This window comes from Sciurus vulgaris, assembly GCF_902686455.1.
Source record: "Sciurus vulgaris genome assembly, chromosome: 2".
NCBI classification, from domain to species: domain Eukaryota; kingdom Metazoa; phylum Chordata; class Mammalia; order Rodentia; family Sciuridae; genus Sciurus; species Sciurus vulgaris.
The window spans coordinates 181543488-181566051 of NC_136462.1; the positions used below are offsets into that span (position 1 = coordinate 181543488).

At 50.8% G+C, this 22564-nt stretch overlaps 4 protein-coding genes across 7 annotated transcripts in view; 1 reads left to right on the top strand and 3 right to left on the bottom strand.

The window, feature by feature from the left end:
* The window catches only part of MMP24 (matrix metallopeptidase 24), a 38845-nt gene extending 32957 nt beyond the window's left edge, over positions 1-5888 (top strand). The window contains exons 7-9 of the mRNA XM_079128213.1: positions 1445-1583; positions 1781-2047; positions 4039-5888. Of these exons, the coding sequence (XP_078984339.1) occupies positions 1445-1583; positions 1781-2047; positions 4039-4376 (744 nt within the window). The 3' untranslated portion in view covers positions 4377-5888. The remainder of the gene's footprint in view (positions 1-1444; positions 1584-1780; positions 2048-4038) is intronic.
* Positions 5889-6673: 785 nt separating this feature from the next.
* Positions 6674-8089, bottom strand: MMP24OS (MMP24 opposite strand). 2 transcript variants are annotated; one of them, XM_079128419.1, is made up of 2 exons: positions 7560-8089; positions 6674-7486 (listed from the first exon to the last, which is right to left on the bottom strand). In XM_079128419.1, exon 2 carries the CDS (start codon positions 7484-7486, stop codon positions 7298-7300), a length of 189 nt encoding a protein of 62 aa, XP_078984545.1. In that variant the 5' UTR covers positions 7560-8089; the 3' UTR covers positions 6674-7297. The 2 variants fall into 2 exon arrangements, with proteins under 2 accessions (XP_078984545.1, XP_078984546.1); XM_079128420.1 differs by having other exon boundaries at positions 6674-7503.
* A 124-nt stretch (positions 8090-8213) lies between these two features.
* Positions 8214-14548, bottom strand: EIF6 (eukaryotic translation initiation factor 6). Of its 2 annotated transcripts, XM_079128371.1 has the most exons (7): positions 14409-14548; positions 14095-14217; positions 13913-13998; positions 12101-12276; positions 11388-11564; positions 11004-11185; positions 8214-8492 (listed from the first exon to the last, which is right to left on the bottom strand). In XM_079128371.1, the coding sequence occupies exons 2-7, from the start codon at positions 14199-14201 to the stop codon at positions 8483-8485; spliced, it is 738 nt and encodes a 245-aa protein (XP_078984497.1). In that variant the 5' UTR covers positions 14202-14217; positions 14409-14548; the 3' UTR covers positions 8214-8482. The 2 variants fall into 2 exon arrangements, with proteins under 2 accessions (XP_078984497.1, XP_078984498.1); XM_079128372.1 differs by lacking the exon at positions 11004-11185.
* A 153-nt stretch (positions 14549-14701) lies between these two features.
* Positions 14702-21990, bottom strand: FAM83C (family with sequence similarity 83 member C). 2 transcript variants are annotated; one of them, XM_079128184.1, is made up of 4 exons: positions 21379-21990; positions 19070-19237; positions 18743-18867; positions 14702-18230 (listed from the first exon to the last, which is right to left on the bottom strand). In XM_079128184.1, the coding sequence occupies exons 1-4, from the start codon at positions 21883-21885 to the stop codon at positions 16790-16792; spliced, it is 2241 nt and encodes a 746-aa protein (XP_078984310.1). In that variant the 5' UTR covers positions 21886-21990; the 3' UTR covers positions 14702-16789. The 2 variants fall into 2 exon arrangements, with proteins under 2 accessions (XP_078984310.1, XP_078984311.1); XM_079128185.1 differs by lacking the exon at positions 19070-19237 and having other exon boundaries at positions 21379-21970.
* Positions 21991-22564: the final 574 nt, after the last annotated feature.

The following is a 22564-nucleotide window of genomic DNA, read 5'->3' on the forward strand; positions in this document are numbered from 1 at the left end:
GACTGCAAGTTCTTGTTGTTTGTTTCTTGGTTTGTTTGCACTACTGGGGATTGAACTCAGGGGCACTCTACCACTGAGCTACATCCCCAGCCCTTTTTATTTTTATTTTTTAAATTTTGAGACAGGGCCTCACTAAGTTGCAGAGGCTGGCCTTGAAATTTCAATCCTCCTGCCTCAGCCTCAAAGTTGCTGGAATTACAGGAGTAAGCCACCACACCCAGCCTGATTGCAGGTCCTCCCAGGGCCTGAGAGACTGGGACTGGTCAGACTACATCTTGTCAACTGTCCTTTGCCTGCCACTTTAGCCAAGGTCTGACTGTACATTAGCCTGCTTGGTGTGTGGCAGGCTGGGTCCTCAGCAGAGCAGACTCTGAGATGGAGTTTATGGAATGAAGGATCCTGATCAGGAAATAATTTCAAGATCAACATCTGGGCAGGAAGAACAGGGAGGAGGACAGGACAAAGCAGCAAGTCAAGCAGCAACATAAGCATGTTGCAGACTTGACCACTCCCACAGGGAGCTCTGGAGCCAGAATGGCCCATTGGAGTCATCCCATGTTGGATCCAAAGTGCTCAGAACTTTATACCCTCTACCTCATTAAGTCATTTGGAGAGAAAGGGTATGACCTCGGGGAGGCTCTCTGAAGCTGAGGCCAACCCCAGAGTGACTGGTAGTTGAAAACTGCCTGCTGTTGGTACTCCCAACCACCCAAGGGGATCTGGGTAGAATGTTCTCCACACTTTCTGGAAGTCTACCCAGAAAGTTTCAAGCACTGAGCAAGAATCAGGCAATGTGGTTCATTCTGTGTTCTACCTCTTACTGAATGACTCTAGGCATGTCACTCAGCCTTCTTCAAGGCTGCTTTTATATCTCAGATTGACTTAACGTTGTGGAAGTCAAAATATGTTTTGAAAACTGCAACTGGAAATGCTCTGTAAAATACCTTGAAAAATACTGGATTTTGTACCATCTTTTACAAATTATATTCCTTCTGTACTTGTTTTTTCTTTAAAAAAAAAAATCCTCCCTAACAAAATGTTCATATTTGGATTTAAACACCCCTATTGACCAATGCTGGGTTTCCCACCAGCCTGAGACCTGGCCTGGGTGTTGTCAGTGACTCTCTAATGCCCTCTTGTGGTCACTACAGGCCCCAGCACTTCTTTCCAACTTTTTCATACCCTCCTCACTAATACCAGGCTTGTCTGCTGTTTGTCTCATGGTCCCTTGGAGCAGCAAGAGCCATCAGGAAGTTTAAATGAAGAGGTACATGAGCATCCTGTTTTCCTCTGAGGGTTGGCAGCAGCAGGTGGACAGACTCCGTGGAGGGTTGTGAGGCTTGGGCCAGGAGATGGTGTTGCGTTGTTGGACCTGAGTCCCAGGGCTGAGATCATTGATTCAGAGGCAGGAACTGCCATGTCCCTTACTCCTCTGTTCCCCCAGGACCGCTGGTTTTGGCGCCTGCGCAATAACCGGGTACAGGAGGGTTACCCCATGCAGATCGAGCAGTTCTGGAAGGGCCTACCTGCCCGCATAGATGCAGCCTATGAAAGAGCCGATGGGAGATTTGTCTTCTTCAAAGGTAACGTAGCCTGTGCTATGGGACCTGGGACAACTTTTTGCCCTTCTGACTTCCTGCCCCCAAGCTCTCTTGGGGCCAAAGAACCAAAGGAATTGACACTGTGGCTCTATGAGCAGAACATGAGCAAGTGGCACTAGCCACAACCTCTGGCATCGAGTGGCTAGGGAAGACTGATCCTGAACTCCTCTTGCCCACAGGTGACAAATACTGGGTGTTTAAGGAAGTGACGGTGGAACCTGGGTACCCTCACAGCCTGGGAGAGCTGGGCAGCTGCCTGCCCCGTGAAGGCATCGACACAGCTTTGCGGTGGGAACCCGTGGGCAAGACCTACTTTTTCAAAGGCGAGCGGTACTGGCGTTACAGCGAGGAGCGGCGGGCCACAGACCCTGGCTATCCCAAGCCCATCACCGTGTGGAAGGGCATCCCTCAGGCTCCCCAAGGGGCCTTCATCAGCAAGGAAGGGTGTACGTAAGGGCCAGGGCCAGGCAGGGGCGGAGGGCTGATTTTATGTGGTTCTCCTGGAGGCCCTGGACATATTCTTAGGGTCCCCAGGTTTGAGAAATGCTACCCTTAGCAGATAATTGCCCTCTGTGACTCATGGTAAATTAACTTGCTTACCAGGTACCAGAGCATGTGTTTTCGCCTGCAGGGTGAGTCACAGTTGGGAGGTTTTCTTCAGACAGCACTTCTCAGTGGTCCTCAAGTTTCTATAGGGGCTCTTCTGGTGGTCAGATCTGAAAAGCAATGACATATGGGGTGGTTCAAAAGAACTTTTTCACAGGGCTTGAGGACAGGAAGCTAGAAAGAGGAGTAATTTTTCAATTTATGAGACATTTCCCAAGCTTTTCCTGAAGGTCAGGCTGACAACCAGTCACCATGGCTATAATCAGGTGCTCACAGCCTGTCTCCCCATCAAACAAGAAGCTTCTCAGAAGGAAGGGCCAAGTTTTGCCAGGTGCAGAGTGGGCATCCATAGTTATCTGATGATAACTAGCGGGGCACGGTGGCGCAACTCAGGAGGCTGAGGCAGGAGGATCACAAGTTCAAGACCGTACTGGGAATGCAGCTCAGTGCTAAAGTGGCCCTGGGTTCAGTCCCTAGTACAAGGGGGGGTTGAGACTTGAGCCAGGTTGGTTAGATTCATACACCACCCCCTTTACCTTCTATGTGTCGGCAAATAATTTTTCTCTATCTCATCTGCAAAATAGGGATAATAATGGCACTTACTCTTCGGTAATGGCTTTGTGAGGATTAAATACATTACACAGAGAATTTAGCAGAATACCTACCACATTGTGTGTACTATATAAATTTAACTGCTATCATCATCATCATCTTGGTGTGTTTTAGTTTGTTCAGAATGACAGAATTTATTCATTCACTCCACAATAGAAAGCCAGCTTGTGTGGTTGGGGATATAGCAGTGAACAAGACTTTCATAGCTCCTCATCCAGTGGCAGAAAACAATTAAGGTGGAAACAAAAGCTAGAGAGAAATAAATGCTGTGAGAGAGTAACTAGGCATAGGACAGCACATTAGGGACCATTGTCAAGAAGGGCTGTCTGAGGATGCTTCACAGCTTAGAAAGCCATTGACCACAGGGGCAGAGTTGCTATTTGCTGGCTGTCTTGTGTACTGGATGCTTTACACACATGATCTCCTTTTGGGGGAGCCTCAGAGACAGGTGACATCAAGGATCTTGACCAATGAAGCCTCAGCCAAGATGGGGAGCCAGCCAATGAGGAGAGTCTGTGCCAGTTGCTTTGCTGTCTGTGGAGTTGCTGGGCTAGCAAGGCGGTTGCTAGAGCCTCTAGATGGCTGCCTGGGGAGCGATTAGCAGAGCTGCCCAGGCTGCCCACCTCCTTTCCTTTCAGCCTTTCCCCTAGAAGGGTCCCAAAGACTGTGCATCTGTTGAAAAGTAATGAGTACTAAGTTAAAAATTAAAAAGCCCCTTAATTGTGGAAGGTATTGCCTACTGTCAGCAAAAGAAATCTTGCTCCATCTCCCATGGCTCAGGCAGAAGCTGGCCTGAGGCCGTAGAGCTATGGAGACAGTACGGTGGGAGCCTTAAGTTGAGGACTTGATCTGACCCTTGTCAGGAGTGTGAAAGAGCTGTGTTCCTAAGCTGAGAATGCTCCTCTCTGGGCTACTGAGCCACGTCCCAGTTCTACTTGAAGTCCTTCTGTTGTTTCTCAATACCATTGAGCTCACAGGAGGGTTGCTCCAACTCCTGGGTGCCCCTTTCTGCAGATGCATTGTTTATTCTACAATCCAGCCAACCACTGCACCCCATCACCTCCAAGATTCTGCCAGGCTGCTCCCTCCACCTAACATGCCACCCCTCCCTCAGAGCTCCCCTCATGCACACTGCCATAGTACCCTGTGTCCTCACTCTGACCCAGAGCAGGTACTGGGAAGTGTCTGGGAGTAGTGATGTTGGGCCCTATTTCTACAGATTACACCTACTTCTACAAGGGCCGGGACTACTGGAAGTTTGACAACCAGAAACTCAGCGTGGAGCCAGGCTACCCGCGCAACATTCTGCGTGACTGGATGGGCTGTAACCAGAAGGAGGTGGAGCGGCGTAAGGAGCGGCGGCTGCCTCAGGATGATGTGGACATCATGGTGACCATCAATGATATGCCAGGCTCTGTGAATGCTGTGGCTGTGGTCATCCCCTGCATCCTGTCCCTCTGCATCCTGGTGCTGGTCTATACCATCTTCCAGTTCAAGAACAAAGCAGGCCCTCAGCCTGTCACCTACTATAAGCGGCCAGTCCAGGAGTGGGTGTGAAGCAGCCCAGAGCCCTCTCTATCCACTCAGTCTGGCCAGCCAGGCCCTTACTCACCAGGGTCTAAGGGGCGGTTCTGAACACTGCCCAGGGGGCCAGCAGGTCCTAGGCCAGGGTCATACAGCTGAAGTGGTGAGTGCATTGGCCTAGGCTGAGCATGGGGGAGGGGAGTGATGGGGGTTATGTCCCAGGATGGGTATCTGGTGCCCCGCTGTCAGCCTTCTGTCCTGGGTAAACTAGTTGTTACTCAAGGGAACAGACCAGGCTCCATCAGGAGGCAGGGACCATGCCAGAAGAACCCCTGTGGTCACTGCATCCTGTGGTGTCCCTGAGGCACCACAGCTGTCCTGTCTGGGACCCAGTACCCTCCATGGGAAGCCAGCACTAGCTCTCATCCCCTGTCTGGGAGCTGCCACTAATCCCAGTCCTCTTCTGCCAACACCTGCTGGTCAGATGTCCCCCGATACCCAGCCCACTGTCCTCGAAGGCTATAGGACCCCTGCTGCCAACACAGTGGGCAACAAGCCTGGGTTTCCCCTGCTGGCAAACAGCAGATCCCTCAGGAAACCTGCTGTATTTGTCAGGTCTCCTCTGAGACCTAGGTTTAGGGTCACATGCTGCAGGCAGGGCTGTGGCCCAGCTGGGTCTGACAAGGACCCAGCTGTCACGTCGTGAATATTTAAATGTCCTGTCACTATTGTTTAAAGTCCCATTTTGCAAAGGCTGCTTGAGGCTTTAGGTGAATTAGAAGTGACTGTCTTGGTGATGAAGCCAGCTTGGTGGCCCTCCCCCAGGTGATAAGGACCAAGGTGCTGTTAAGGCCACTCTAGCATCCCAACACTAGCTGTGATCCTGCTCATGAGGCTCAAGAGCTGGGGCAGGAGCTGATCCCATTTCTGGAGGCAGACTTGAGTTTGTTATATCCTCCACTCCCCCTTCCATTAACCTTGTCCCCAGCCCTGCTCCAGCCTGTTGCTTGTGGCCGGGAGGCTCAGCCTGACAAGTCAGGTGAAACAGAGATGGTTTCAGGGTCACTGCTGTCATGGCCTTGGAGGAAGGGGCCCCAGGCAGCCTTCTGAAGCACTCAGCGCCCATACCCCCAGCTATATTAAGGCAACTCAGACTTACAGTCCAGAAGCAGTGTTTAGGCCTTGAACTTGGCCCTGGAAACCCAGCTCAATGGGCTCATTTTTTGCATTGCTCTTAGGGAAAGGGCACCCCCAAATGGTAGCAGCCCCAAGCCTAGGGGCCTCTCTTTCTGACCTTCTTAGACCCACCCTTCTTATCTGGCAGGAGTTTCCAGGCTCAGCTAGCCTTGCTACAATCCGGCAGAGGCAGCCCTGCTTGTCACTGAGGAACCCTAGGCAAGACCAATGGGTTCAGTGGCTCTCTGCCAAAGCCCAAAAGAGGTGTTAGGCAGTCTTCAGGGTACCAGCAGGGTCTAAAATGCCACTAATGCCCTCTGAGCCTGCATGGGCCTTGCCCCCCACCCTGCACCCTCTGGGCTTTGGGTTGGCCTACCCTGTAGCACTGACAGGGACTCCTGCTGCCCTGGGAAGTGTCTTGAGTAAAATCTCTTGTCCCAGAGGAACCTATGTGGGTCCACTGTGTCCCCAGTCATCATCATCCTGTTTTTTCTCATTTTGGCCAAGGGCAGGCTCCCTGGGGCAGGCGGGGAACAACTGCAGAGATATTAGTGATTCATAGGTTTGTACAGTGTTTTATACTTTGCAAAGCACTTTATTAGCTCACACCTGTCCACTCACATGAAACAGTCATAGGCCCTGGGAGGCCAAGGGTAACTCTCATCATGCCCTCAGAAGAAGCACAGAGAGGTTGTTACTTGACCAGGCCATCCAATGAGCTGGCTGGGTCTTGTGTCCCCCATCTGTGGACCCCTCTAGGGTCTGAGATATGTGTCTCCTCTATCCATCTCTTCCTACCCATCCCCCACCCAGTCCCTCTCCACTCCTCAGGTTGGTGCTCTCACTTCTTGAAAGCTCTAGCCATGCTCCCCACCCCCCCAGGCTCCTTGCTGGCTCCTGGTACTATGAGGCCAGCTGTAAAAGAGCAGGGGATGCAGCCCAGGCTGCAGAAGTGAGGCCAGGCCCAGAGAGGGCTCAGCCTAGAGGCTTCCAATCTCAGATTCTCCTGCCTGTGGTCATCTGTGTGTCCATCACCCCAGGACAGGGCAGTCAGACAGAGGGGCAAAGTGCTGGTGGCCCCAGAACCCAGCTTCTCCTCAGCCTGGGGGAATATCACAGCATTTCAGTGTCGGTCACATTTTAAACTGATCAGCCTTTGTATAATGTTTTTTAAATCATTTATAAATAAAACAGAAATACAGAGTGTGTCATTTCCCTGGGGTGTGGGAACAAACATCAGGGTTTGAATGGCCTTAAGAAGCTTCGGAGAGAAGAGAGTTCTTCGAAATGCAGTGTAGCTACCCCATACATCATCTGCCAGATCACTATCAGTTGTCCTCTGTCTCAGAGGCTGGGAAGTATGGGAAGGGTCACTATGGCAAGGACTTCTCTGAAGTGAAGCAAATGATGCCATGACCCAGGCACAGGCACAAGCTCAGTTCTAGTAATACGGGACAGACATGCTGGAAGGTCAGAATCCTCAGGGTCTTACTAGGAGGCCTGGCCCAGTTCTGGTTCTTGTTCAGGGAAGGCTGCCTCAGGATGCTGGAGGAGACAGGAATGAGCACGAAGGTCTGAGCTGGGATTGGGTGTAGGCTGGAGGAGTTGTTCGGGGTTAGGGCGAGCGGGTGCCCTCGAGGCGATGCTGTAGATGCAGAGACTTCCTCTAGTCCCGGAACCTCTGGATTCCCTGCCCGTCTGCCTGGGCAGGAGTATTGAGACACGGGGTGGGGCGGCAGGGAGGGCCAGATTGAGCAGGGCTAGGATGGAGGTTGCCCTCAGTACCATGAGGTGCAGGCTATGAGGAAGCGCACGTCTTCCAACGGGCCCCACGGGCCGGGCTCGGGCTCCGGCTGGGGCTGGGGCTCGGGCTGCGGCTGCGGCCGTTCCGGGCCTTCTGGCACCGCGGGCTGGGACTGCGCCGGCTCCGGGCCACCCTGGCCGCCGCTCAGTTGAGTGCCCATCATCTACAGGACAAGAAACCCTTCAGGTCCTGGGTCAGCAGCCCCACTCCCACAATCCCTCCCGCCCCACCCTCACCTCAGGGAGCCGGATCCCAACGCTGGCCTCGGGAGGAGCCACGACTGACGTCACTGCGCACCAACCTCACCCTCCCGCCGGTCAACAGAGCGGAAATGAGATTTGCACCCAGGGGCGGAACCCAACGAACGCACCCAGCCAATCCCGCTCCAGCACCGAGGCCCCGCCCCACATGCTCTGGGAACTGACAGTGCTGCCCACCCCACTTGAGCTCCAAGTACCTGAGGGGTCACCTCCAAGAATTTTAAATCAGAGAGCAATAATGCCCTGTGGCTGGATGCCCGAGAACCTTCAGAGGGTCCTCACATTGGCCTGAGAAAGGTGGAACAGCTTCTCACCAGATTAGACAGAGGCATAAGTTGGGTGAAAAATACATGAACTGGAGGGGAGATTTCTCTTGCTCTGAATAAAGCCTCCCATCCTGATGATGGTGAGGGCTGTGTGGGGGTGTCCATCCCATCCACCCTTCCCAGGATCCTGGAACAATTGGGAAAGAGGCACAGAGACTGAGGTCACCCCAGATAGCACATTCAGAATGGTCAGAGAGCTAGGGACTCAGTGAATAGTGCTTCCCTAGCATGCACCAGGTACTGGGTTCCAACTCCAACACACACACACACACACACACACACACACACACAAACACAAGACAGACCAGAGGCAACTTCCTTTAATGGGGTGGCACAGGACAGCAGAACCCTCATCGAGAAGCCACCAGGATTGACAACCAGCAATGACATGGCAGGTTTTTGGAGTAACAATAGATTCAGGAGATGGCACAGATGAAGGAGCTGGGTGCTCATCCACTCAGTCCCAGTGAGCTCCCTGCCACACCCTGCCAGCATCCAGTACAGACTAGTTGAGGTGTGAGAGGGAGCCAAAGTCCAGAGGCAGAAGCCCATGGAACAGCATGGAAAGATGACTCAGGTAAGGCTGTGGAGAGAAGGAGGAACACTGTCAATAGCCTTTTCACAGGGCACACCTCACCCCGACTCCTGGATTTTTGTTCTAGCTCAGCCTTGAAGAGTCACTCTCAGAGAACCACCTGGTCCACCCAGTTCAACTGCATTCCATGTCTTAATCTAGTTTATTAAAGAATAAAAGTAATCCGTTCCCCACTCAAGTGGGCCAAGTTTCTCAACAATTTATTCAGCTGTTGATGATAAACCAGAGTTTCAGAATATTAGAGAAGGAAGCAAGGGGGCTCAGTTTAGAGGAAAGGATGTGCCCAGATCACAGGTTCCCCAGTGGTAGGGTTAGGACCAGAACTTTGGCCTCCTTTTCTAGAACTCTGCCTTATCAGCACTAAGTAAATACAAAAAGTCACCAATACTAGGCTGGAAAACAGTTCTGCTCTGTAAGGTTTGGGAGTCAAACATTCTTACTGAAGATGATAATCATTATATGATTTTAAAACTGAAGTATGTATTTCTAATTGCCTACCTGGTATCTCCATAAGATATCATGGGCACCTCAAACAAAATGTGTCCCAAAACTTTAGTGATCTAAGTGATCTCTCTTCCTTTCTAATACCCATTCTTTATATTATCTTTCTAATACCCATTTCTTTATATTATCTAACTGCACAGGCAAGGATTACCAGAACACTGACCAATGTAGCAATTTTGCATGACTTTAATGGAAGCTTCTAAAGTTTTACTGTTAAATGCAACATTGGCTGTAGTGTTTTTTTTTGGTAGGTATCAATTATAATGTTATAGAAATTCCTTTTCTGTTCTTAGGTTGCTAAAAGGACTTTTGTTCTTTAAATAAATGATTAATTGTATAAGCACATCTTCCTTACAAGATTCTATGTTCCAAAAGGACAGGAGATATATTTTACTCATTGTCACATCACTATTGTCTGCATATAAAAAGTTGTTGCATAAGAACTTTTCAGACCGGGGATACAGCTCAGTGGCAGAATGCTTGCTTAACACACAAGAGGGTCTTGGGTTTGATCCCCAGCACCAGAGAAAAAAAAAAAAACAAACAACAACAACAACAAAAAACCTTTCAGTTGCTCACCTATCCTTACAGCCAAGTTAGTATGGTTCCCAAAGTACCCCCATCAAAATCAACCAGGGTAGCTTATTTTAAAAAACAAACAAAAAACCAAACAACAAACAAAAAACCCAGAACTATGCCCTACTCCAGCACACAAAAGCTCAAAACTGCAGACTGGCAGTCAAAATTTCCTGATGGTGACATGGGTGTTCAAAGTCCTCAGCACTCTGAGAATACTACCTCTTTCCTTCACATTCTCTGTAATTTCCCATCTGTGTCGAAATTCTGAGGTTCCCCACTCATCCCTGCACATTCAAATACCAACTCACTCCTTGAAACCAGGATAAATAATCTGTCCTTTATGAAACCATCATGATCCCCAAAAGTTTTTCATCAGAGATACCCAAGTCAACTTCTGAGGACAATTACAGCACTTTTTATTTCCCCTGTGAAGATAGCTAAAAGTTACCTGTGGTCACAATATCTTTTTTTCCCGTTACACTGTGAGCCCCTCAGAGGCAGAATGTAGAACTAAACTGCCTAGCTATCCCCAAGGAAGCCTTTTCCTTAGGGATCAATGAACATCTGCAAACCAATTAAAGAAGGAGAATGAAGGGAAATTTTACCCATGGAAAGTAGTGGGTCAGTTACTTGGCACATACTCTACTTTGGGGTTTCTATAGAGATCCCAAAGGGATTAAGTTTTCTATCTCTATAGAGTTAGGGCTCCCAATTTTTTTTTTTTTTTTTTTAAACTCACAAAACTCCATATTGGAATTTTGATGCACTATTCAGCCCTAATCACCACCCCTCAGGAATCTGGAGTCTCTTCAGAAATTTAGAATAGCCTTCCCACCTTCCCCCTAGCCAACAGCTCTTTTCTGTCTCAGGTTTGGGCTACTGGCTGAAGATACTGACACACAGGCAAATACGAACTGGGGGAAAAAAAATTTAAAAACATGAGCTGTACACGGTGGTGCACACCTGTAATCCCACAGCTCGGGAGGCTGAGACAGGAAGATTGCAAGTTCAAAGCCAGCCTCAGCAATTTAGTGAGGCACTAAGCAACTCAGTGAGACTCTGTATCTAAACAGAATACAAAAAAGGGATGGGGATATGGTCCAGTGGTTAAGTACCCCTTAGTTTGATCTCCATGTCAATTAAAAAAAACAAACAAACATGGTCAGTAATCAAATAAGATGGACCACAGGTCTGCCTACAGAATTAAGTCTTCAAAAATGAGGACTCTTCAAAAGCTGAGTGTTCAAGAAATGTTTACTAGTTGTATCCCATATTCTGTGACTACTCAGCAGTGTGCAGATATACTCACTTGAGGAGAACCTACTAGTACAATCACAATAAGGCTCCAACTCTAAATGGCATCTTTTTCTCCTTCCCTCAAAAGGTAAAGTAAGATCCTGCCCTGGCCCCAAATACCTGTCAATGAGGGAATCCCGCATGCTGGTGGCAATGGTGCTAGGCTGGGCTTCATTCAGTTTGAAGACACTCTCCACTACCGACAGCTCCGTACTGGTTGTGTCCAGGCCACAGAAGGCACACCAGTCGTTCACCACCATCCCGGCAGCTATCACCTCACTGCCTCGGTTCACAGTGCCTGCCTGCCATGGGATGGGCTTGGTTTGGGTCATGGTACCAACAGCCAAAGTTTCTCCCTTCCCTAATGAGGATGTTCCCCAAAGACCACACTCCCCTAGGCCACAGCCCCAATCCCAAACTAGGGCAGGTAATGACTCAGATTCCCAAATACTGGGAGGGGTCTGCCTCAGCAGGAGACAGAGGTCAGAGAGCAGGAATGCTTACCACAAGGGGGACCTGAAGAAGAGAAGACAGTTCATCCTGGTCTTCAATTGAAGTCTTAGGATGCACCAGCCCTCCTTGATTGCTGAAGACACAGTAGCTTCCTACTAGCACCTGGTCAGCTACTGTCTGTCTGAAGACTTCCACCTTGAGCACATCAGCCAAGATTTCTTCTGTTTCCTATTGTCCAAAGGTACTGTGGTTAGGGCCCAGAACTTCAGGCTCAAGAACCAGGGGCTCTCCAAGACAAAACTACTCTGAACTCAGTTCTCTGACTCCCTCATTTCTCTGCTACATAGCTGTGTATGGAAGCCTCACTCAGAGAAAAGAGGACTTAAACTCTGCTTAAACTTAAAGCAGAGTCTAGCTTAGGAGCACTTTATACCTATGAATGCCCTGAACTGCTGAAGTCAGTCTCCATGTGACCCTTTTCCTCTAAACCACAGTCAAGTTCAACTGTCAATCATTTATCCTGACTCAGGTCACTGTACTGGATGGGCCAATCTTGTGATCCTGAAGGATTAATGCCTGCCAAAGCTTCTGAAATTGAGCACACCATGGATGAACTGTCACTATTCCTATGAGTGCCTGAAATTTGAGAGCCCAGATATAAGGAGATAACATAAGTGATACCCCTAATTCCTGCCAGTGGGGCAAGAACAGTGGCTATCCAGAGACTAGGCTGGTCTTATGATTCTTGAGCCAAGCTGACTTACCCTGTCCAGGTCTGGGTGGACCAAGGCCACATAGTCATTGCAGGTAGTAACATTGCCAAGAGCTGAGAGCCGCTCCTCTACCCGACGGATCTGCACTGAGTCTGGGAGGCAGTTGCGAATGTGTTGCAGCTCCTGATCTGTAGTGTTGTTCGGCACCAGGAGCCCATGCCTGTTCCCTGGAAGACCCAAAATGAAGGGTAGGGCAAAGAGGAACCATGAATACAAGAGATGTTTCTTGTGCCCTGAAGGTTCAGGATACAACTGGGCTCAGCCTGATGATTTTAGTCTGACTCCAGCCCTCCAACTCAATAATCTATACATCACCCTTGGGCAGTCCCAAGATGGCCCAGGTATCTATCCCAACAAACCCTGCCCACTTCATCATCTATGGGAGGAAGCAGGACTAGTAGGAAAGGTCCTTGGCAGGAGTTGTTCATTTTGCTGGACTAGGGATGTAACTTAGTGGTGAAGCTCTCCCCTAGCATGAGTGTACCCCTGGGTTTGATCTGCAGCACAAGGGGGAGAAAATTTCAGCTAACACTACACACCTGCCAGAATGGCTAAAACATTTAAAAGACCATCAACACCAAGTGTTATCAAAGATGTATGGAATTTACTCAAATTCTCATATTCTCTGACAGGAGTATATATTGGTCAACCACTTCAGAAAATTATCTGGTATCACCTACTAAGCTGAATAATTGTAACCTGTAACTCTGCCATTCTTCTCTTAGGTATTAAATATCCAATAGAATTATGTACATATGTTCGGATTTACATAGCAGCACTTGGTCTATTCCTAACAGACCAAGCCCAAAACTGCCCAAATGGTCACTGTTATTAGAATGGAGGAATACATCCTAATGTACCAAAAGACAAGAAGAATGAACAAAAATGATTACATTTTGACAACTATGGCTAAACCTCTGCCTATCCCTGCAAGGCAACAACTTTAAATTTCAGAATTCTGAGTTACTATCATTAAAATATCAATGGCTGGGCTAAATTCTCTCTTGTTATGTCAAAATTTGCTTCAAGTTCTACTGTCATGATTAAAAATCAGTGTCTTGTTATTATTTTGAGATCAGGGTGTTTTAACTGAATCAGAAAGTACTTAGATTTTTAAAAAATAAAAATACAAGTAAAGAAATAGAAGGAACAGACTACTGTATGACCCACATATGCAGAACTGAGACATAAGAAGTGGTAGAAATGGAATACAGAGCCAGCTTAAAAAAAGAACTGATAACCAGAGTCAACAGTCACAGTGTTGAGAGATTCGGGAATAGGGATGTCATTCAGTGATGTGGTGAAAAAATTGAAGATTTAGCTGAATAAGATGACCCAGAATCTTAACTAGTCATTTTACAGAGGCAGAAATGGATGCTCAGAAAGAGAAAACAACGTTCCCATCGTCAGTGGTGGGGAAAAGATGACATCCAAATCTTCCTCCACCCCTAGGTGTGGAACTTAGTGTCAAACAGGTTCTCTGAGCCTCAGTTTCATCATCAAATAGGACAATATTTCCTACTTCCCAGTGTGGTTGTGAAGATGGAATTCGAACACGAGTGAAAGCACTTACTGCTATTTGTTATGACTATTCTTGATAAGGCTTTGCCACAGGTTATTGTCCTTGATCTGCTGACACTCAGACCAGGTCCCACTCAGCCTGAGAGGTTACATAGTATATGGAGATGATGAACGAAGCCTGAAAATTCCTAGGTCATTCCAGGTCCTCTCGAGGGGTATGATTAATGACTAATGGTGTCTGGAGGCTCTACTCTTTCCCTGGGCGTCCTCCACCTGCCTTACCCACACACATGCGCCCGATGATGCGGCAGCCGGCGATGGACGCGTGCACCACGGGGATGGTATCGGCGAGCTCGCCCTCGAACACACTGTAGGGACATGGACTTGGTTGTCACGGGCTGGGGGCCTGGAACTCCCGGTATCCCTCCCTGCCGCCGCCGTTGGCCCCGGGGCTCCCGCCACACCTGTAGAAGTTCTCTGATCCTCCGATGGCCACCAGGCAGTACGTGTTGGTAAGTTTGGCAAAGCAACCGATCTCACAGTTGTTCTCGAAGGACGCTCGGACCGCCATGAGGGAGGCCTGGGGGCTGCGTAACCGGAGAGTTCAGGGCCGGCGGATCTTCCGGCCTCGGGCACTCCCAGCCGCGACCCCGCCCCCTCTCGGCCCCCTCAAAACCTCGGGTCCCGCCCAGGGGACCACTCCAGGGTCTCCAGCCCCTACTTCTCCCGACTCGGGGTCCGGCGCTGACCCTTGCGGTCGCCCTTCACACCAGCTCACCAAGCGACAGCAACCTCCACAAGCAGCTCCTTCACGCGACAACTCTTCTCCGTTTCCGCCTCGGCTCAGGAAGATTTCCGGGCGAGCCCCGCGCCCCGCGCCACGCATGCGGCCACTCTAGCTCCACCCTCTGGGCGGGCTCCCTGGTTGCAAATAAGCTGACCTGGCCGCGGCTCCGCCCCCAGCACGTTCATTCGTTGGTTCGTTCTGGAGCTTTATAGGCAATACTGTCGACCAAAACCTGCGGCCGCTCGCGTGTGAGGCATGAAGGAGAGGAGGAGCCAGAGATGTCTGGGCATTTTTCGTTCGTATGCATTACTGAGAATTGAACCCAGCGCCTCGCACATGCTGGGCAAGCGCTGTATCACTGAGGTAATTCCTCAACCCCAGACAATAGACTGATGATGGGGGTATTTGCTGAAATGAAGCCAGAGGAGGAAGGGCAGGTTTGGGAAAGGTGATGAATCTAGCTCGGCCATGCGGGCAGAAATCCGGATTCGGAGCTTAGGCGAGAGTGAGAGACTGATGAATGAGATTTGGGGCTTAAGCCTAGAGTAGATGAAGTCCCCCAGGAGAGGGTATCCAGTAGGGAGAAGTGAGACCAAGATAAAGAGTCTAGAGAAGGAGTCGTGGCCAGAGAAGCAGAGAAAACGGGCTGAAGGAGGTATTGGAGAGAAGGGAGGATAGATGAAGCTGGATCTTAGGCAGAGGTTAGAGGGGAAGAGGTCCAGGGTGGGCAACCCATGTGGGGGCTGACTGGCTTCTGCAAAGTGCCTCTCACATGTCCTCTGTCACTCAGCAGCCACCTGTTCCTGGTCAGATAAGGGCCCTATTCTCATAGACAGAATGAACTTGGCTCGCATTTTGCAGAATCCAGAAAAGCTTCAGAATTTTTTAGAAAGTTACCTTGAAGGCTTGGCTTAGAACCCCTCTCAAGACTTCATGGGTCCATCTGGTTTCCTCCAGGGCCACCCCCATAAGCCTCCTGAATGGTGTGCCCTTTCCCATCCCCAACCTGCAGTTCTATAGCTTGACATTCCTCAGGATACACCAGGCTGCTGCTGGGTCTAGCCATATCTGTCTTTATTGATTTGTATCACATACACTGTCCCAGGCAGGTGGTGAGCTCAGGAAAAATGCTTACAACCTGTCACAACCTGTACTTCAAGAGACACTCAGCAAGATGGTGTGTGTATGTGTCTGTGTATCCACATGCTCTACTTGTCCTTTCCAGTTCACCTCAGACCCACTAACTCAGTCCTCTCTTGGGCCTCTCTTCACCTGGCTCACTCTACCAAGAATTCCTCTCTGTCCCAAACCTCCCCATCCTTCAAGGCCTGGCTCAAAGGCTACCTGCTCTGAGAAACTCCATGTCCTTTCACTCTATTGCTAATTATGCTTTTGTTCAGTTCAGCCCTGTCTTGTTCTCCAGTGGTTTCTGCATTTAATCCTTATCCCCCAGGATCCGAGTCTGATTTATCCATCAGCCCTATGGCATGTCCAACACAGGACTGGGGATATAGCTTAGGTGCAAGCAGATACTAATTGGGGTGTGTGTGTGTGTGTGTGTGTGTGTGTGCATCTGTGTTTTGGGTTGTGTGCATATTTATAGTTTGGGGATCCTGAGGAGTTCTACAGTGTGCACTGAATGCATATATTTTTGTGTAGCCATTCATTTAGTCAGGTGACATTTATTGAGTACCCCCAACTAAAGTTCTGAGTGGGTTTATCACATGGACTATGTGTACTTACTTTATGCATCTATGGGTGTACAGTTTGTGGGTGTGTACCCTGTGTGCTGTGTATATCGTATGGGCATTTGAGGCAACTCTGTAGTGTTTGCGTTTTGTGTGCATGGAGACATGTGAATTGTATGTCACGTATGAGAAGAAAATAGAATCTTTAGACCCAGAGAATCAGATCTGGTAAAGGACCCTATTCTGCCATTTACTTGGACCTGTCCCCAAATAAATCTTACAAAATTTGGCCCTCAGCTCCCACATTTATAAAAAGGTGGAATAATACCTATTATTCTATAACTGTATAACAACAAGGGGTCCATCTTGTAGGATGTTGTGAGGATGAAGGACGAGAAGAATAATTGGTATGAAGCGCCCAGCACTCTGGCAAACAGTAAGCAACCCTGGGTTCCATTTGTGTGTGTGTGTGTGTGTGTGTGTGTGTGTGTGTGTGTGTGTGCGCGCGTGTGTGCGCGTGTGCTTACACGCACAAGTACATGCTAGAATCTTGAGCCCAGAGAGTTTCTGACCTGGCCCTACCCTCCCCATCAGCTCTGGCTTTGCTTTCTGGCCCAGGGTTTGAGATTGAGCAAGTCCAGACTCAGTGGATAGAAGAAGGATCTATCCCTGCTGGGTGCAGAGCTAGGATTCAAAGCGACTGCGGAGCAGCTTGAACTTGGACTTGTTATACTTAGTGATGAGGTCTAGTTTGCTGTGGCCCAGGGTCAGCCGTTTCTCTTCCCCAAACAGGTCATTACTACTACTATTGTGATGGCCACCTATGGGGCCCCCAGGGAGGCCAGGTTCAGGTCCCTGCCTGGCACCCTGCAGTTGATGATATTTGGTGATAAGGTCCAGATTGCTGTGGCCCAGAGTCAGCCGCTTCTCATCCCCAGAGCCCACTCCAACCATGCAAGAAGAGCTTGGTCCTGGGAGGACGTTGGGCCCAGGCCCCTCATTTCGGAATGGACCAAACTTGGTGATAAGGTCCAGCTGACTGTGACCCAGGGTCTGCTGTCGCTCATCTAGACCCTGCTTGCCAGGCCTGGCCGAGGTGTTGATTTCAGGGGGTACTCTGGAGCCTTGGGCCTTAGGGTACTGTACCAGAAGGTCCAGTTGGCCACTGCTGTGGTTTAGGGATAGCTTCCTGTCCTCTGAGGCTACATCACCAGGTCTGAGGGAGCCCGACTCAGAGGCCCCCTCAGCACTCTGGGTCTGGGCCAGAAGATCCAACTGGCTATAGCTCTTGCTGAGGGACAACCTCCTGTCCTCTGGGGCCTGTTCTCCTGGCCGAAGGGAGGCTGAGTTGGGTGTAACCCTAGAGTCAGGGCCTTCTGCTTCTCGGGCTTTAGGGAAGGGGACAAGGAGGTCCAGCTGGTCATGGCTCTGACTCAATGATGGCTTCTTCTCCTCCACTGTCTCCAGGGCTGTGCCAGGCACCCAGCGACCTCGTGGAGGGTTGGGTTCTAGGCATCCTGAGAGCCCATTTTCTGGGAGCCGGGACAGGGCTCGGACCCCTCGAGGGAAGTGCAGGAGAGGGCGGGGACAGGGGAGCAGTTGTGACCCCACTGTCGGGGTCAAGGGGCCAGTGCTACTGTGGTTGAGGGCAGGGGAAGATTGGGACCATGGGGCTGCCCCCATCTTGCCCAGGTTGACCCTGTAGGACCCCGGAAGGCAGCCATGGTTAGGGTCTGACAGCTGGCGATGCAGAGAGGGTTGACCGTTGGCTTCACGGCGGGCAAGACTTGGGGATGAGGATCCCATGCCCGTGTCACTACAGCCACCACCTCCTGGTAGAGCAAGGTAGGAGGAACGGCCCATGAGAGGTGAGCGCTTGATGCTGCTGAGACTGGTGCTGGTGGGTGAGGAGCAGGTGGGGCTTGGGATGCCAGGCCCAAAGGCCAGGGCCACTGGGGGAGGATGGGGTGCCCGGGGAGACAGTGGATCCTCACCACCGCAGAAGCCCTCCACAGGCCGTGACTCAGCATACAGGCAGCGGAACTCCCGATCAAAGTCTTCCACGATGCGGCCCCTCAGTTGTAGCACCATGCTGGTGTGGGCCTGACTGCAGAGCCAGGTGAAGCTGGGAGCAGAGGGTCAGGGTCAGTTGTCAAAGTACAGGACCCAGGACTTGGCAGCAGTCATAATCAGAGGAGTGTGCCTGGAAATGGACCAATACTCCATCCCCATGAGGACTCACAGTGAGGGGGCAGAGCTGTGACTCCAGATTTGTGTGCATCCTAACCCAGTCTGAAAGACTTAGGCACATGGCTGCCCACCTCAGGGCCTCAACTTCCCCATCTATAAAATGGACGGACCAGGGGCAAGTTTCCCTGAAGTCCCCCCCACTTGCAGTGGTTGTTTTCTATTACAAGGGCATTAAAGTAATCCTTCCCTTAGGATAGACTCCTCAACAGCTGTCTCCCACACAGGCCTGCATCTTACAGGGTGCCTAGCACACAGTGGGTGCTCAGTATGAGTCTAAAGGGATGGATGGGTGCATGCATGGAAGGAGAAAAGTTCAGAGCAGTCATCTGAGGTATCCTCTCCAGCCCATGGCACAGCCTTGGGCCCCTCCCCTCTTCACTTGCTCACCTGTAGCTGCCCACCACCACCTGCTCACAGTCGATGATGACAAACTTCTCCAGGGCCTGCCCCGTGAAGCGACGGCCTGCCTTGCTGCAGTATGTGTCCCCACAGGTACTCCGCACACGCATTTTCTGGGTCAAGGGTAGAAGGTGACCTTAAGAGAGTAGAACTCAAGCCATATCTATGCCCCAAGGTGTCTGACCTCAAACAGCTAAGGTAACCCAGTTCTCCACTTCCACTGATTCCCCTAGTGCTCACTGACCACCAACTGGCTCTTCTACCCTCCTGACTCCCCACCCCCTCCCCTGACTGCTGTCCTTGGCTCACACTGACCGGCAGGTGCCCCCCATTGAGGTCCATCTTGTAGCACATCTCCAGGAAGTGCCTCAGGTGCTCCTGGGCCAGGAGCAAGTAAACAGGGACACCACGCCGGCTAGAGACCTCCATGAGGTCACACAGAAGTTCCATATCAGTGAATATGTCCATCACCACAGCTATCACCTAGGAGAAGAAAGAGAAGTTCATCCCTGCCCAGGGCACTGCCTACATCCTACATCCAGGCTAGCCCTGTTCCCAGGAAGGAAGAATGATATGGAAACCCAGAGGCCACCAGAGCCTATGAGAATATCTGATTAGAAAGGGCTTTCAGCAATCCCCAATGTGGGGTTCTTAACTTGGGAACAAGGAGATTTGGTGACTATCTTGAACCTTGGTTGTTTGAAGGTCTTTGTGTGCTTTTTTTTCTGTGGACGGAGTGTTTATCTGTCATCAGATACTCAAAGGTGTTTGTGGATCAACTATATTAGTACAAAGTTCCACTCTACCCCTAACCCAGAGAGGGCAGGAGTCAGAAGCAGAACCCAATCCCTGTTTCCCAGCCTAGTTCCCCACACACTTCCGACTAGCTCCGGCCCTGCGGCAGTCTAAGACTTGCAAGCCAGTTGCTGGTCCCCCCAGTGCCCTTTGCCAAACCCGCCTCAGTTTCTCTGTGAAGCTGCAAAGGTCTTATGTAACACCTTATACTCACAGCTTCTCCTATTTCTACTCGTGCCAAGTGGAATGGTTTTCTGCCTAGCTGAGGGTGGGGCTTTTGCCCCTCTCGTGTATATAGGGCTGCCTCAGAGATGCCCCTGAAACCTCTCTGGCACTCCCAAGTCCTCCAATGCCTTCTTCCCTTTGCATGTATTTACTGTGAGACTTTCCTCTCCTGGGCAGGGCTAAGAGACAGGAGGTATAGGACTGGGCAAGAAGCAGGAAGTAAAGAGCCCAGTACTGTGAGTCTAGAGCTGACATAATGTATAAAAACCTGAACTTTGTCACTTTCTAGAGATAGAGCTTTGGGTGAATCACTTCACCTCCAAAAGCCTCAGCTTCCTTGTCTGCTAAAGGGAGATAATGATAGCTGCATCTCTGAATTATGGGGAATTAAATGTGAAAATGATGGACACACAACAGAAGCTCAATAAATGTGCCTTTACTGCTGCCTTCTTAACAAATGAGGACATTGGTCCTTGGGTAAAGGAAGTACTTCCCAAGGTCACTCTGGAAGACAGTGACAGGCCTGGCTTCTAGCCCAGAATGGAAGGGTTTAAACGGGGGTGAGCAGGCAAAGCACTGGGGTTGCCCTAGTCCACACACATCACAGGCCTGACCAAGAGTAGGGAACAAGGACAGGCAGGAAAGATCAAAGGGGTATGTTGATGACAACAGCCTCACTAATAACCCCATTCCTGATGCCAATCAGGCTGGCCCTCCCATGCCTGGGGCACTGACAGGCTTGCCAGTAAGGCTGTGGAGGTACCGGTAGAGCCTGGCATCTTGACTTCTGACCTCTGCAGCGGGAGTCTAACCCTACCTCAAATCCTGCCAGGCATTGTTGTGTCCATTCTCTATCTCCTGAGAACAGGCCAGGGATGCAGGAGTAAAGCTGTGCTGCTGGGTGGCCAGAGACCTACCAAGCATGACCACCCCCACCTGCTCTCCTATTCTCTTTCCTCTGAGCCCAGCAGCCTCCACTTCTTGCTCCACCTTGGTGCTGAGCTGACTGCTCAGCCCCCAGGTGCATGCTGAGGTCCACACCCAGTGCCCCATCCCCTGCTTCAGGCCCAGCTGGAAACAGCACAGGATGGTGAGGTGCAGCTGGAGACAAGGGCCTGAGTCAGAGACCCCTTCTCTTTCCCTTAGCCTGACAACCTCCCTGGGCAAGTCCCAGCCCTTCCCTGGCCTTAATCTATTTCCTTTGTAAGTCAAGTGGGTGTCTCAGATGTTCTTTGAGATTGGGCTTTTAGTTGGGGGATCATGAAACTTTCTGAGAATCTGGTGAAGGCCCTAGCCTCCCTTCCCAAGAAAAATGCCATAAGAACCCCTCCCTGCAATACACACAACCTGATGCATTTTCAGGGTGGATGGGTATCCCAGAGGACCATGCCCTGTTTTGTGCTTATCCATAAAGTTCTTGAGTGCCAAAGGGCTACCAAAAGAAATAAAACACGTGCCTACCTTCTGGTAGTTTGGGATCTAATAGTCAAAAGATCTAGTCCCAATCCTGCCCCTAAATTGCTATGTGGGGTCTTCCTGGTCCCTTCCCTCTTTGGTCCTTAGCTTCCAGATTCGTGAAATGAATGAAGAGATGTGGCCCTTACCGTGCGGGCCTGGCTGAAGAGGAACCGAAGCAAGTCCTTGATGTTCTTGGCCTTGTCTCTCTGGAAGTGGACCACAGCCTGGGTGGGGCTGAAGCCCGTGGCCTGTGGAACCTCGGGCCAGCCCAGGTCCAGGTCTGGGGGGTCTATGTCAGAGGCCATGGGGAAGTAGGTGCCAGAGGTGACTTCAGAGAGCATGCTGAGGCGGTCGGGTCCTGAGGCCTCCGGCCCCTGAGTCTCGCTGAACTCAGGACCCCCACGCACATGGTTGGTCATATAGTCCATGTCCAGGGCACTCAGGAAGGGCAGTTCCCGCTCTTCAGAGATGACCCGTAGGTAGGCAGCCTCACCCCGCTCCAAGAGGGCGTCAGCTGCCAGCCGGGCTGCTTCACTGTGCTGCAGTACCAGGGGTGAGCTCTCCCGCCACCACGGCCGCTTCAGCTCCTCCACCCGGCCCCGCAGGGATCCCGCCATGCCCTGGGTCCCTCCAGGTCCTAGGCCTCCCAACATGCCTGCCCACCTGGCTGCCTCACCCACCACCAGGCTCCATGGCCTGCACCTAGGTTGGCTGCAGCAGGAAGAAGATACTGGCAGAACCGCCTCTTGCCTGCCCGCCCTGTATGTGGTGGGGGCCCCCCAGCCTGTTTCCATACTAAGTCAGAGCCACGCTCCGCCCCGTTGCCCCTGGCCTCTGGAACCTGTCAGGTCAGCCCCACCTGTCTGCCCGCTGTTGGGACTCGCCTGCCCAAGGAAGCAGCAGGGCCAGGCCCTTAATGCATGCTGCTGCCTCCCTCCTCTCCCTGGCAATGCCACTCCATCCCACCAGGCTCCTAGCAAGTCTCCAGTCCTGACCTTCCAAGGACATAGGGAGGTTGGGTTACAGTCCAGAGAGGCTGGGCTTGCTCAAGGACACACACACACACACACACACACACACTCCCTGGTGGATGTATGACTCAAAGACACCCAGATAAAGACCTGAACACATAAGCAGATACACTGACAACTGAGCAACTACATAGACTACAGGCTGACATACAGCCACACATCTTGATCAAACCCATTCATGTTATCTGGCCCAAACAGTAATTTATTTGTTTTATTTTTTTCCAGACACTAATTTAAACACTGGCCCATAATCCCAAGTACACCACCATGGATAGTGCATGCCTTGGCCCACATGCACACA

What these genes read in the sequence shown, in the direction of transcription:
- EIF6 (XM_079128371.1), bottom strand. Translation starts at nt 14,201, where the DNA reads ATGGCGGTCCGAGCGTCCTTCGAGAACAACTGTGAGATCGGTTGCTTT. An exon ending in TCCACCCAGACCTGGACAGG is followed by an intron (nt 11,565 to 12,100) that starts GTAAGTCAGCTT and finishes TTTGGACAATAG; the next exon opens with GAAACAGAAGAAATCTTGGC. An exon ending in TTCTTCAGGTCCCCCTTGTG is followed by an intron (nt 11,186 to 11,387) that starts GTAAGCATTCCT and finishes ATCCCATGGCAG; the next exon opens with GCAGGCACTGTGAACCGAGG.
- FAM83C (XM_079128184.1), bottom strand. Translation starts at nt 21,885, where the DNA reads ATGTTGGGAGGCCTAGGACCTGGAGGGACCCAGGGCATGGCGGGATCC. An exon ending in TCTTCAGCCAGGCCCGCACG is followed by an intron (nt 19,238 to 21,378) that starts GTAAGGGCCACA and finishes TTCTTCTCCTAG; the next exon opens with GTGATAGCTGTGGTGATGGA. An exon ending in TCAATGGGGGGCACCTGCCG is followed by an intron (nt 18,868 to 19,069) that starts GTCAGTGTGAGC and finishes CCCTTGACCCAG; the next exon opens with AAAATGCGTGTGCGGAGTAC.
- MMP24OS (XM_079128419.1), bottom strand. Translation starts at nt 7,486, where the DNA reads ATGATGGGCACTCAACTGAGCGGCGGCCAGGGTGGCCCGGAGCCGGCG.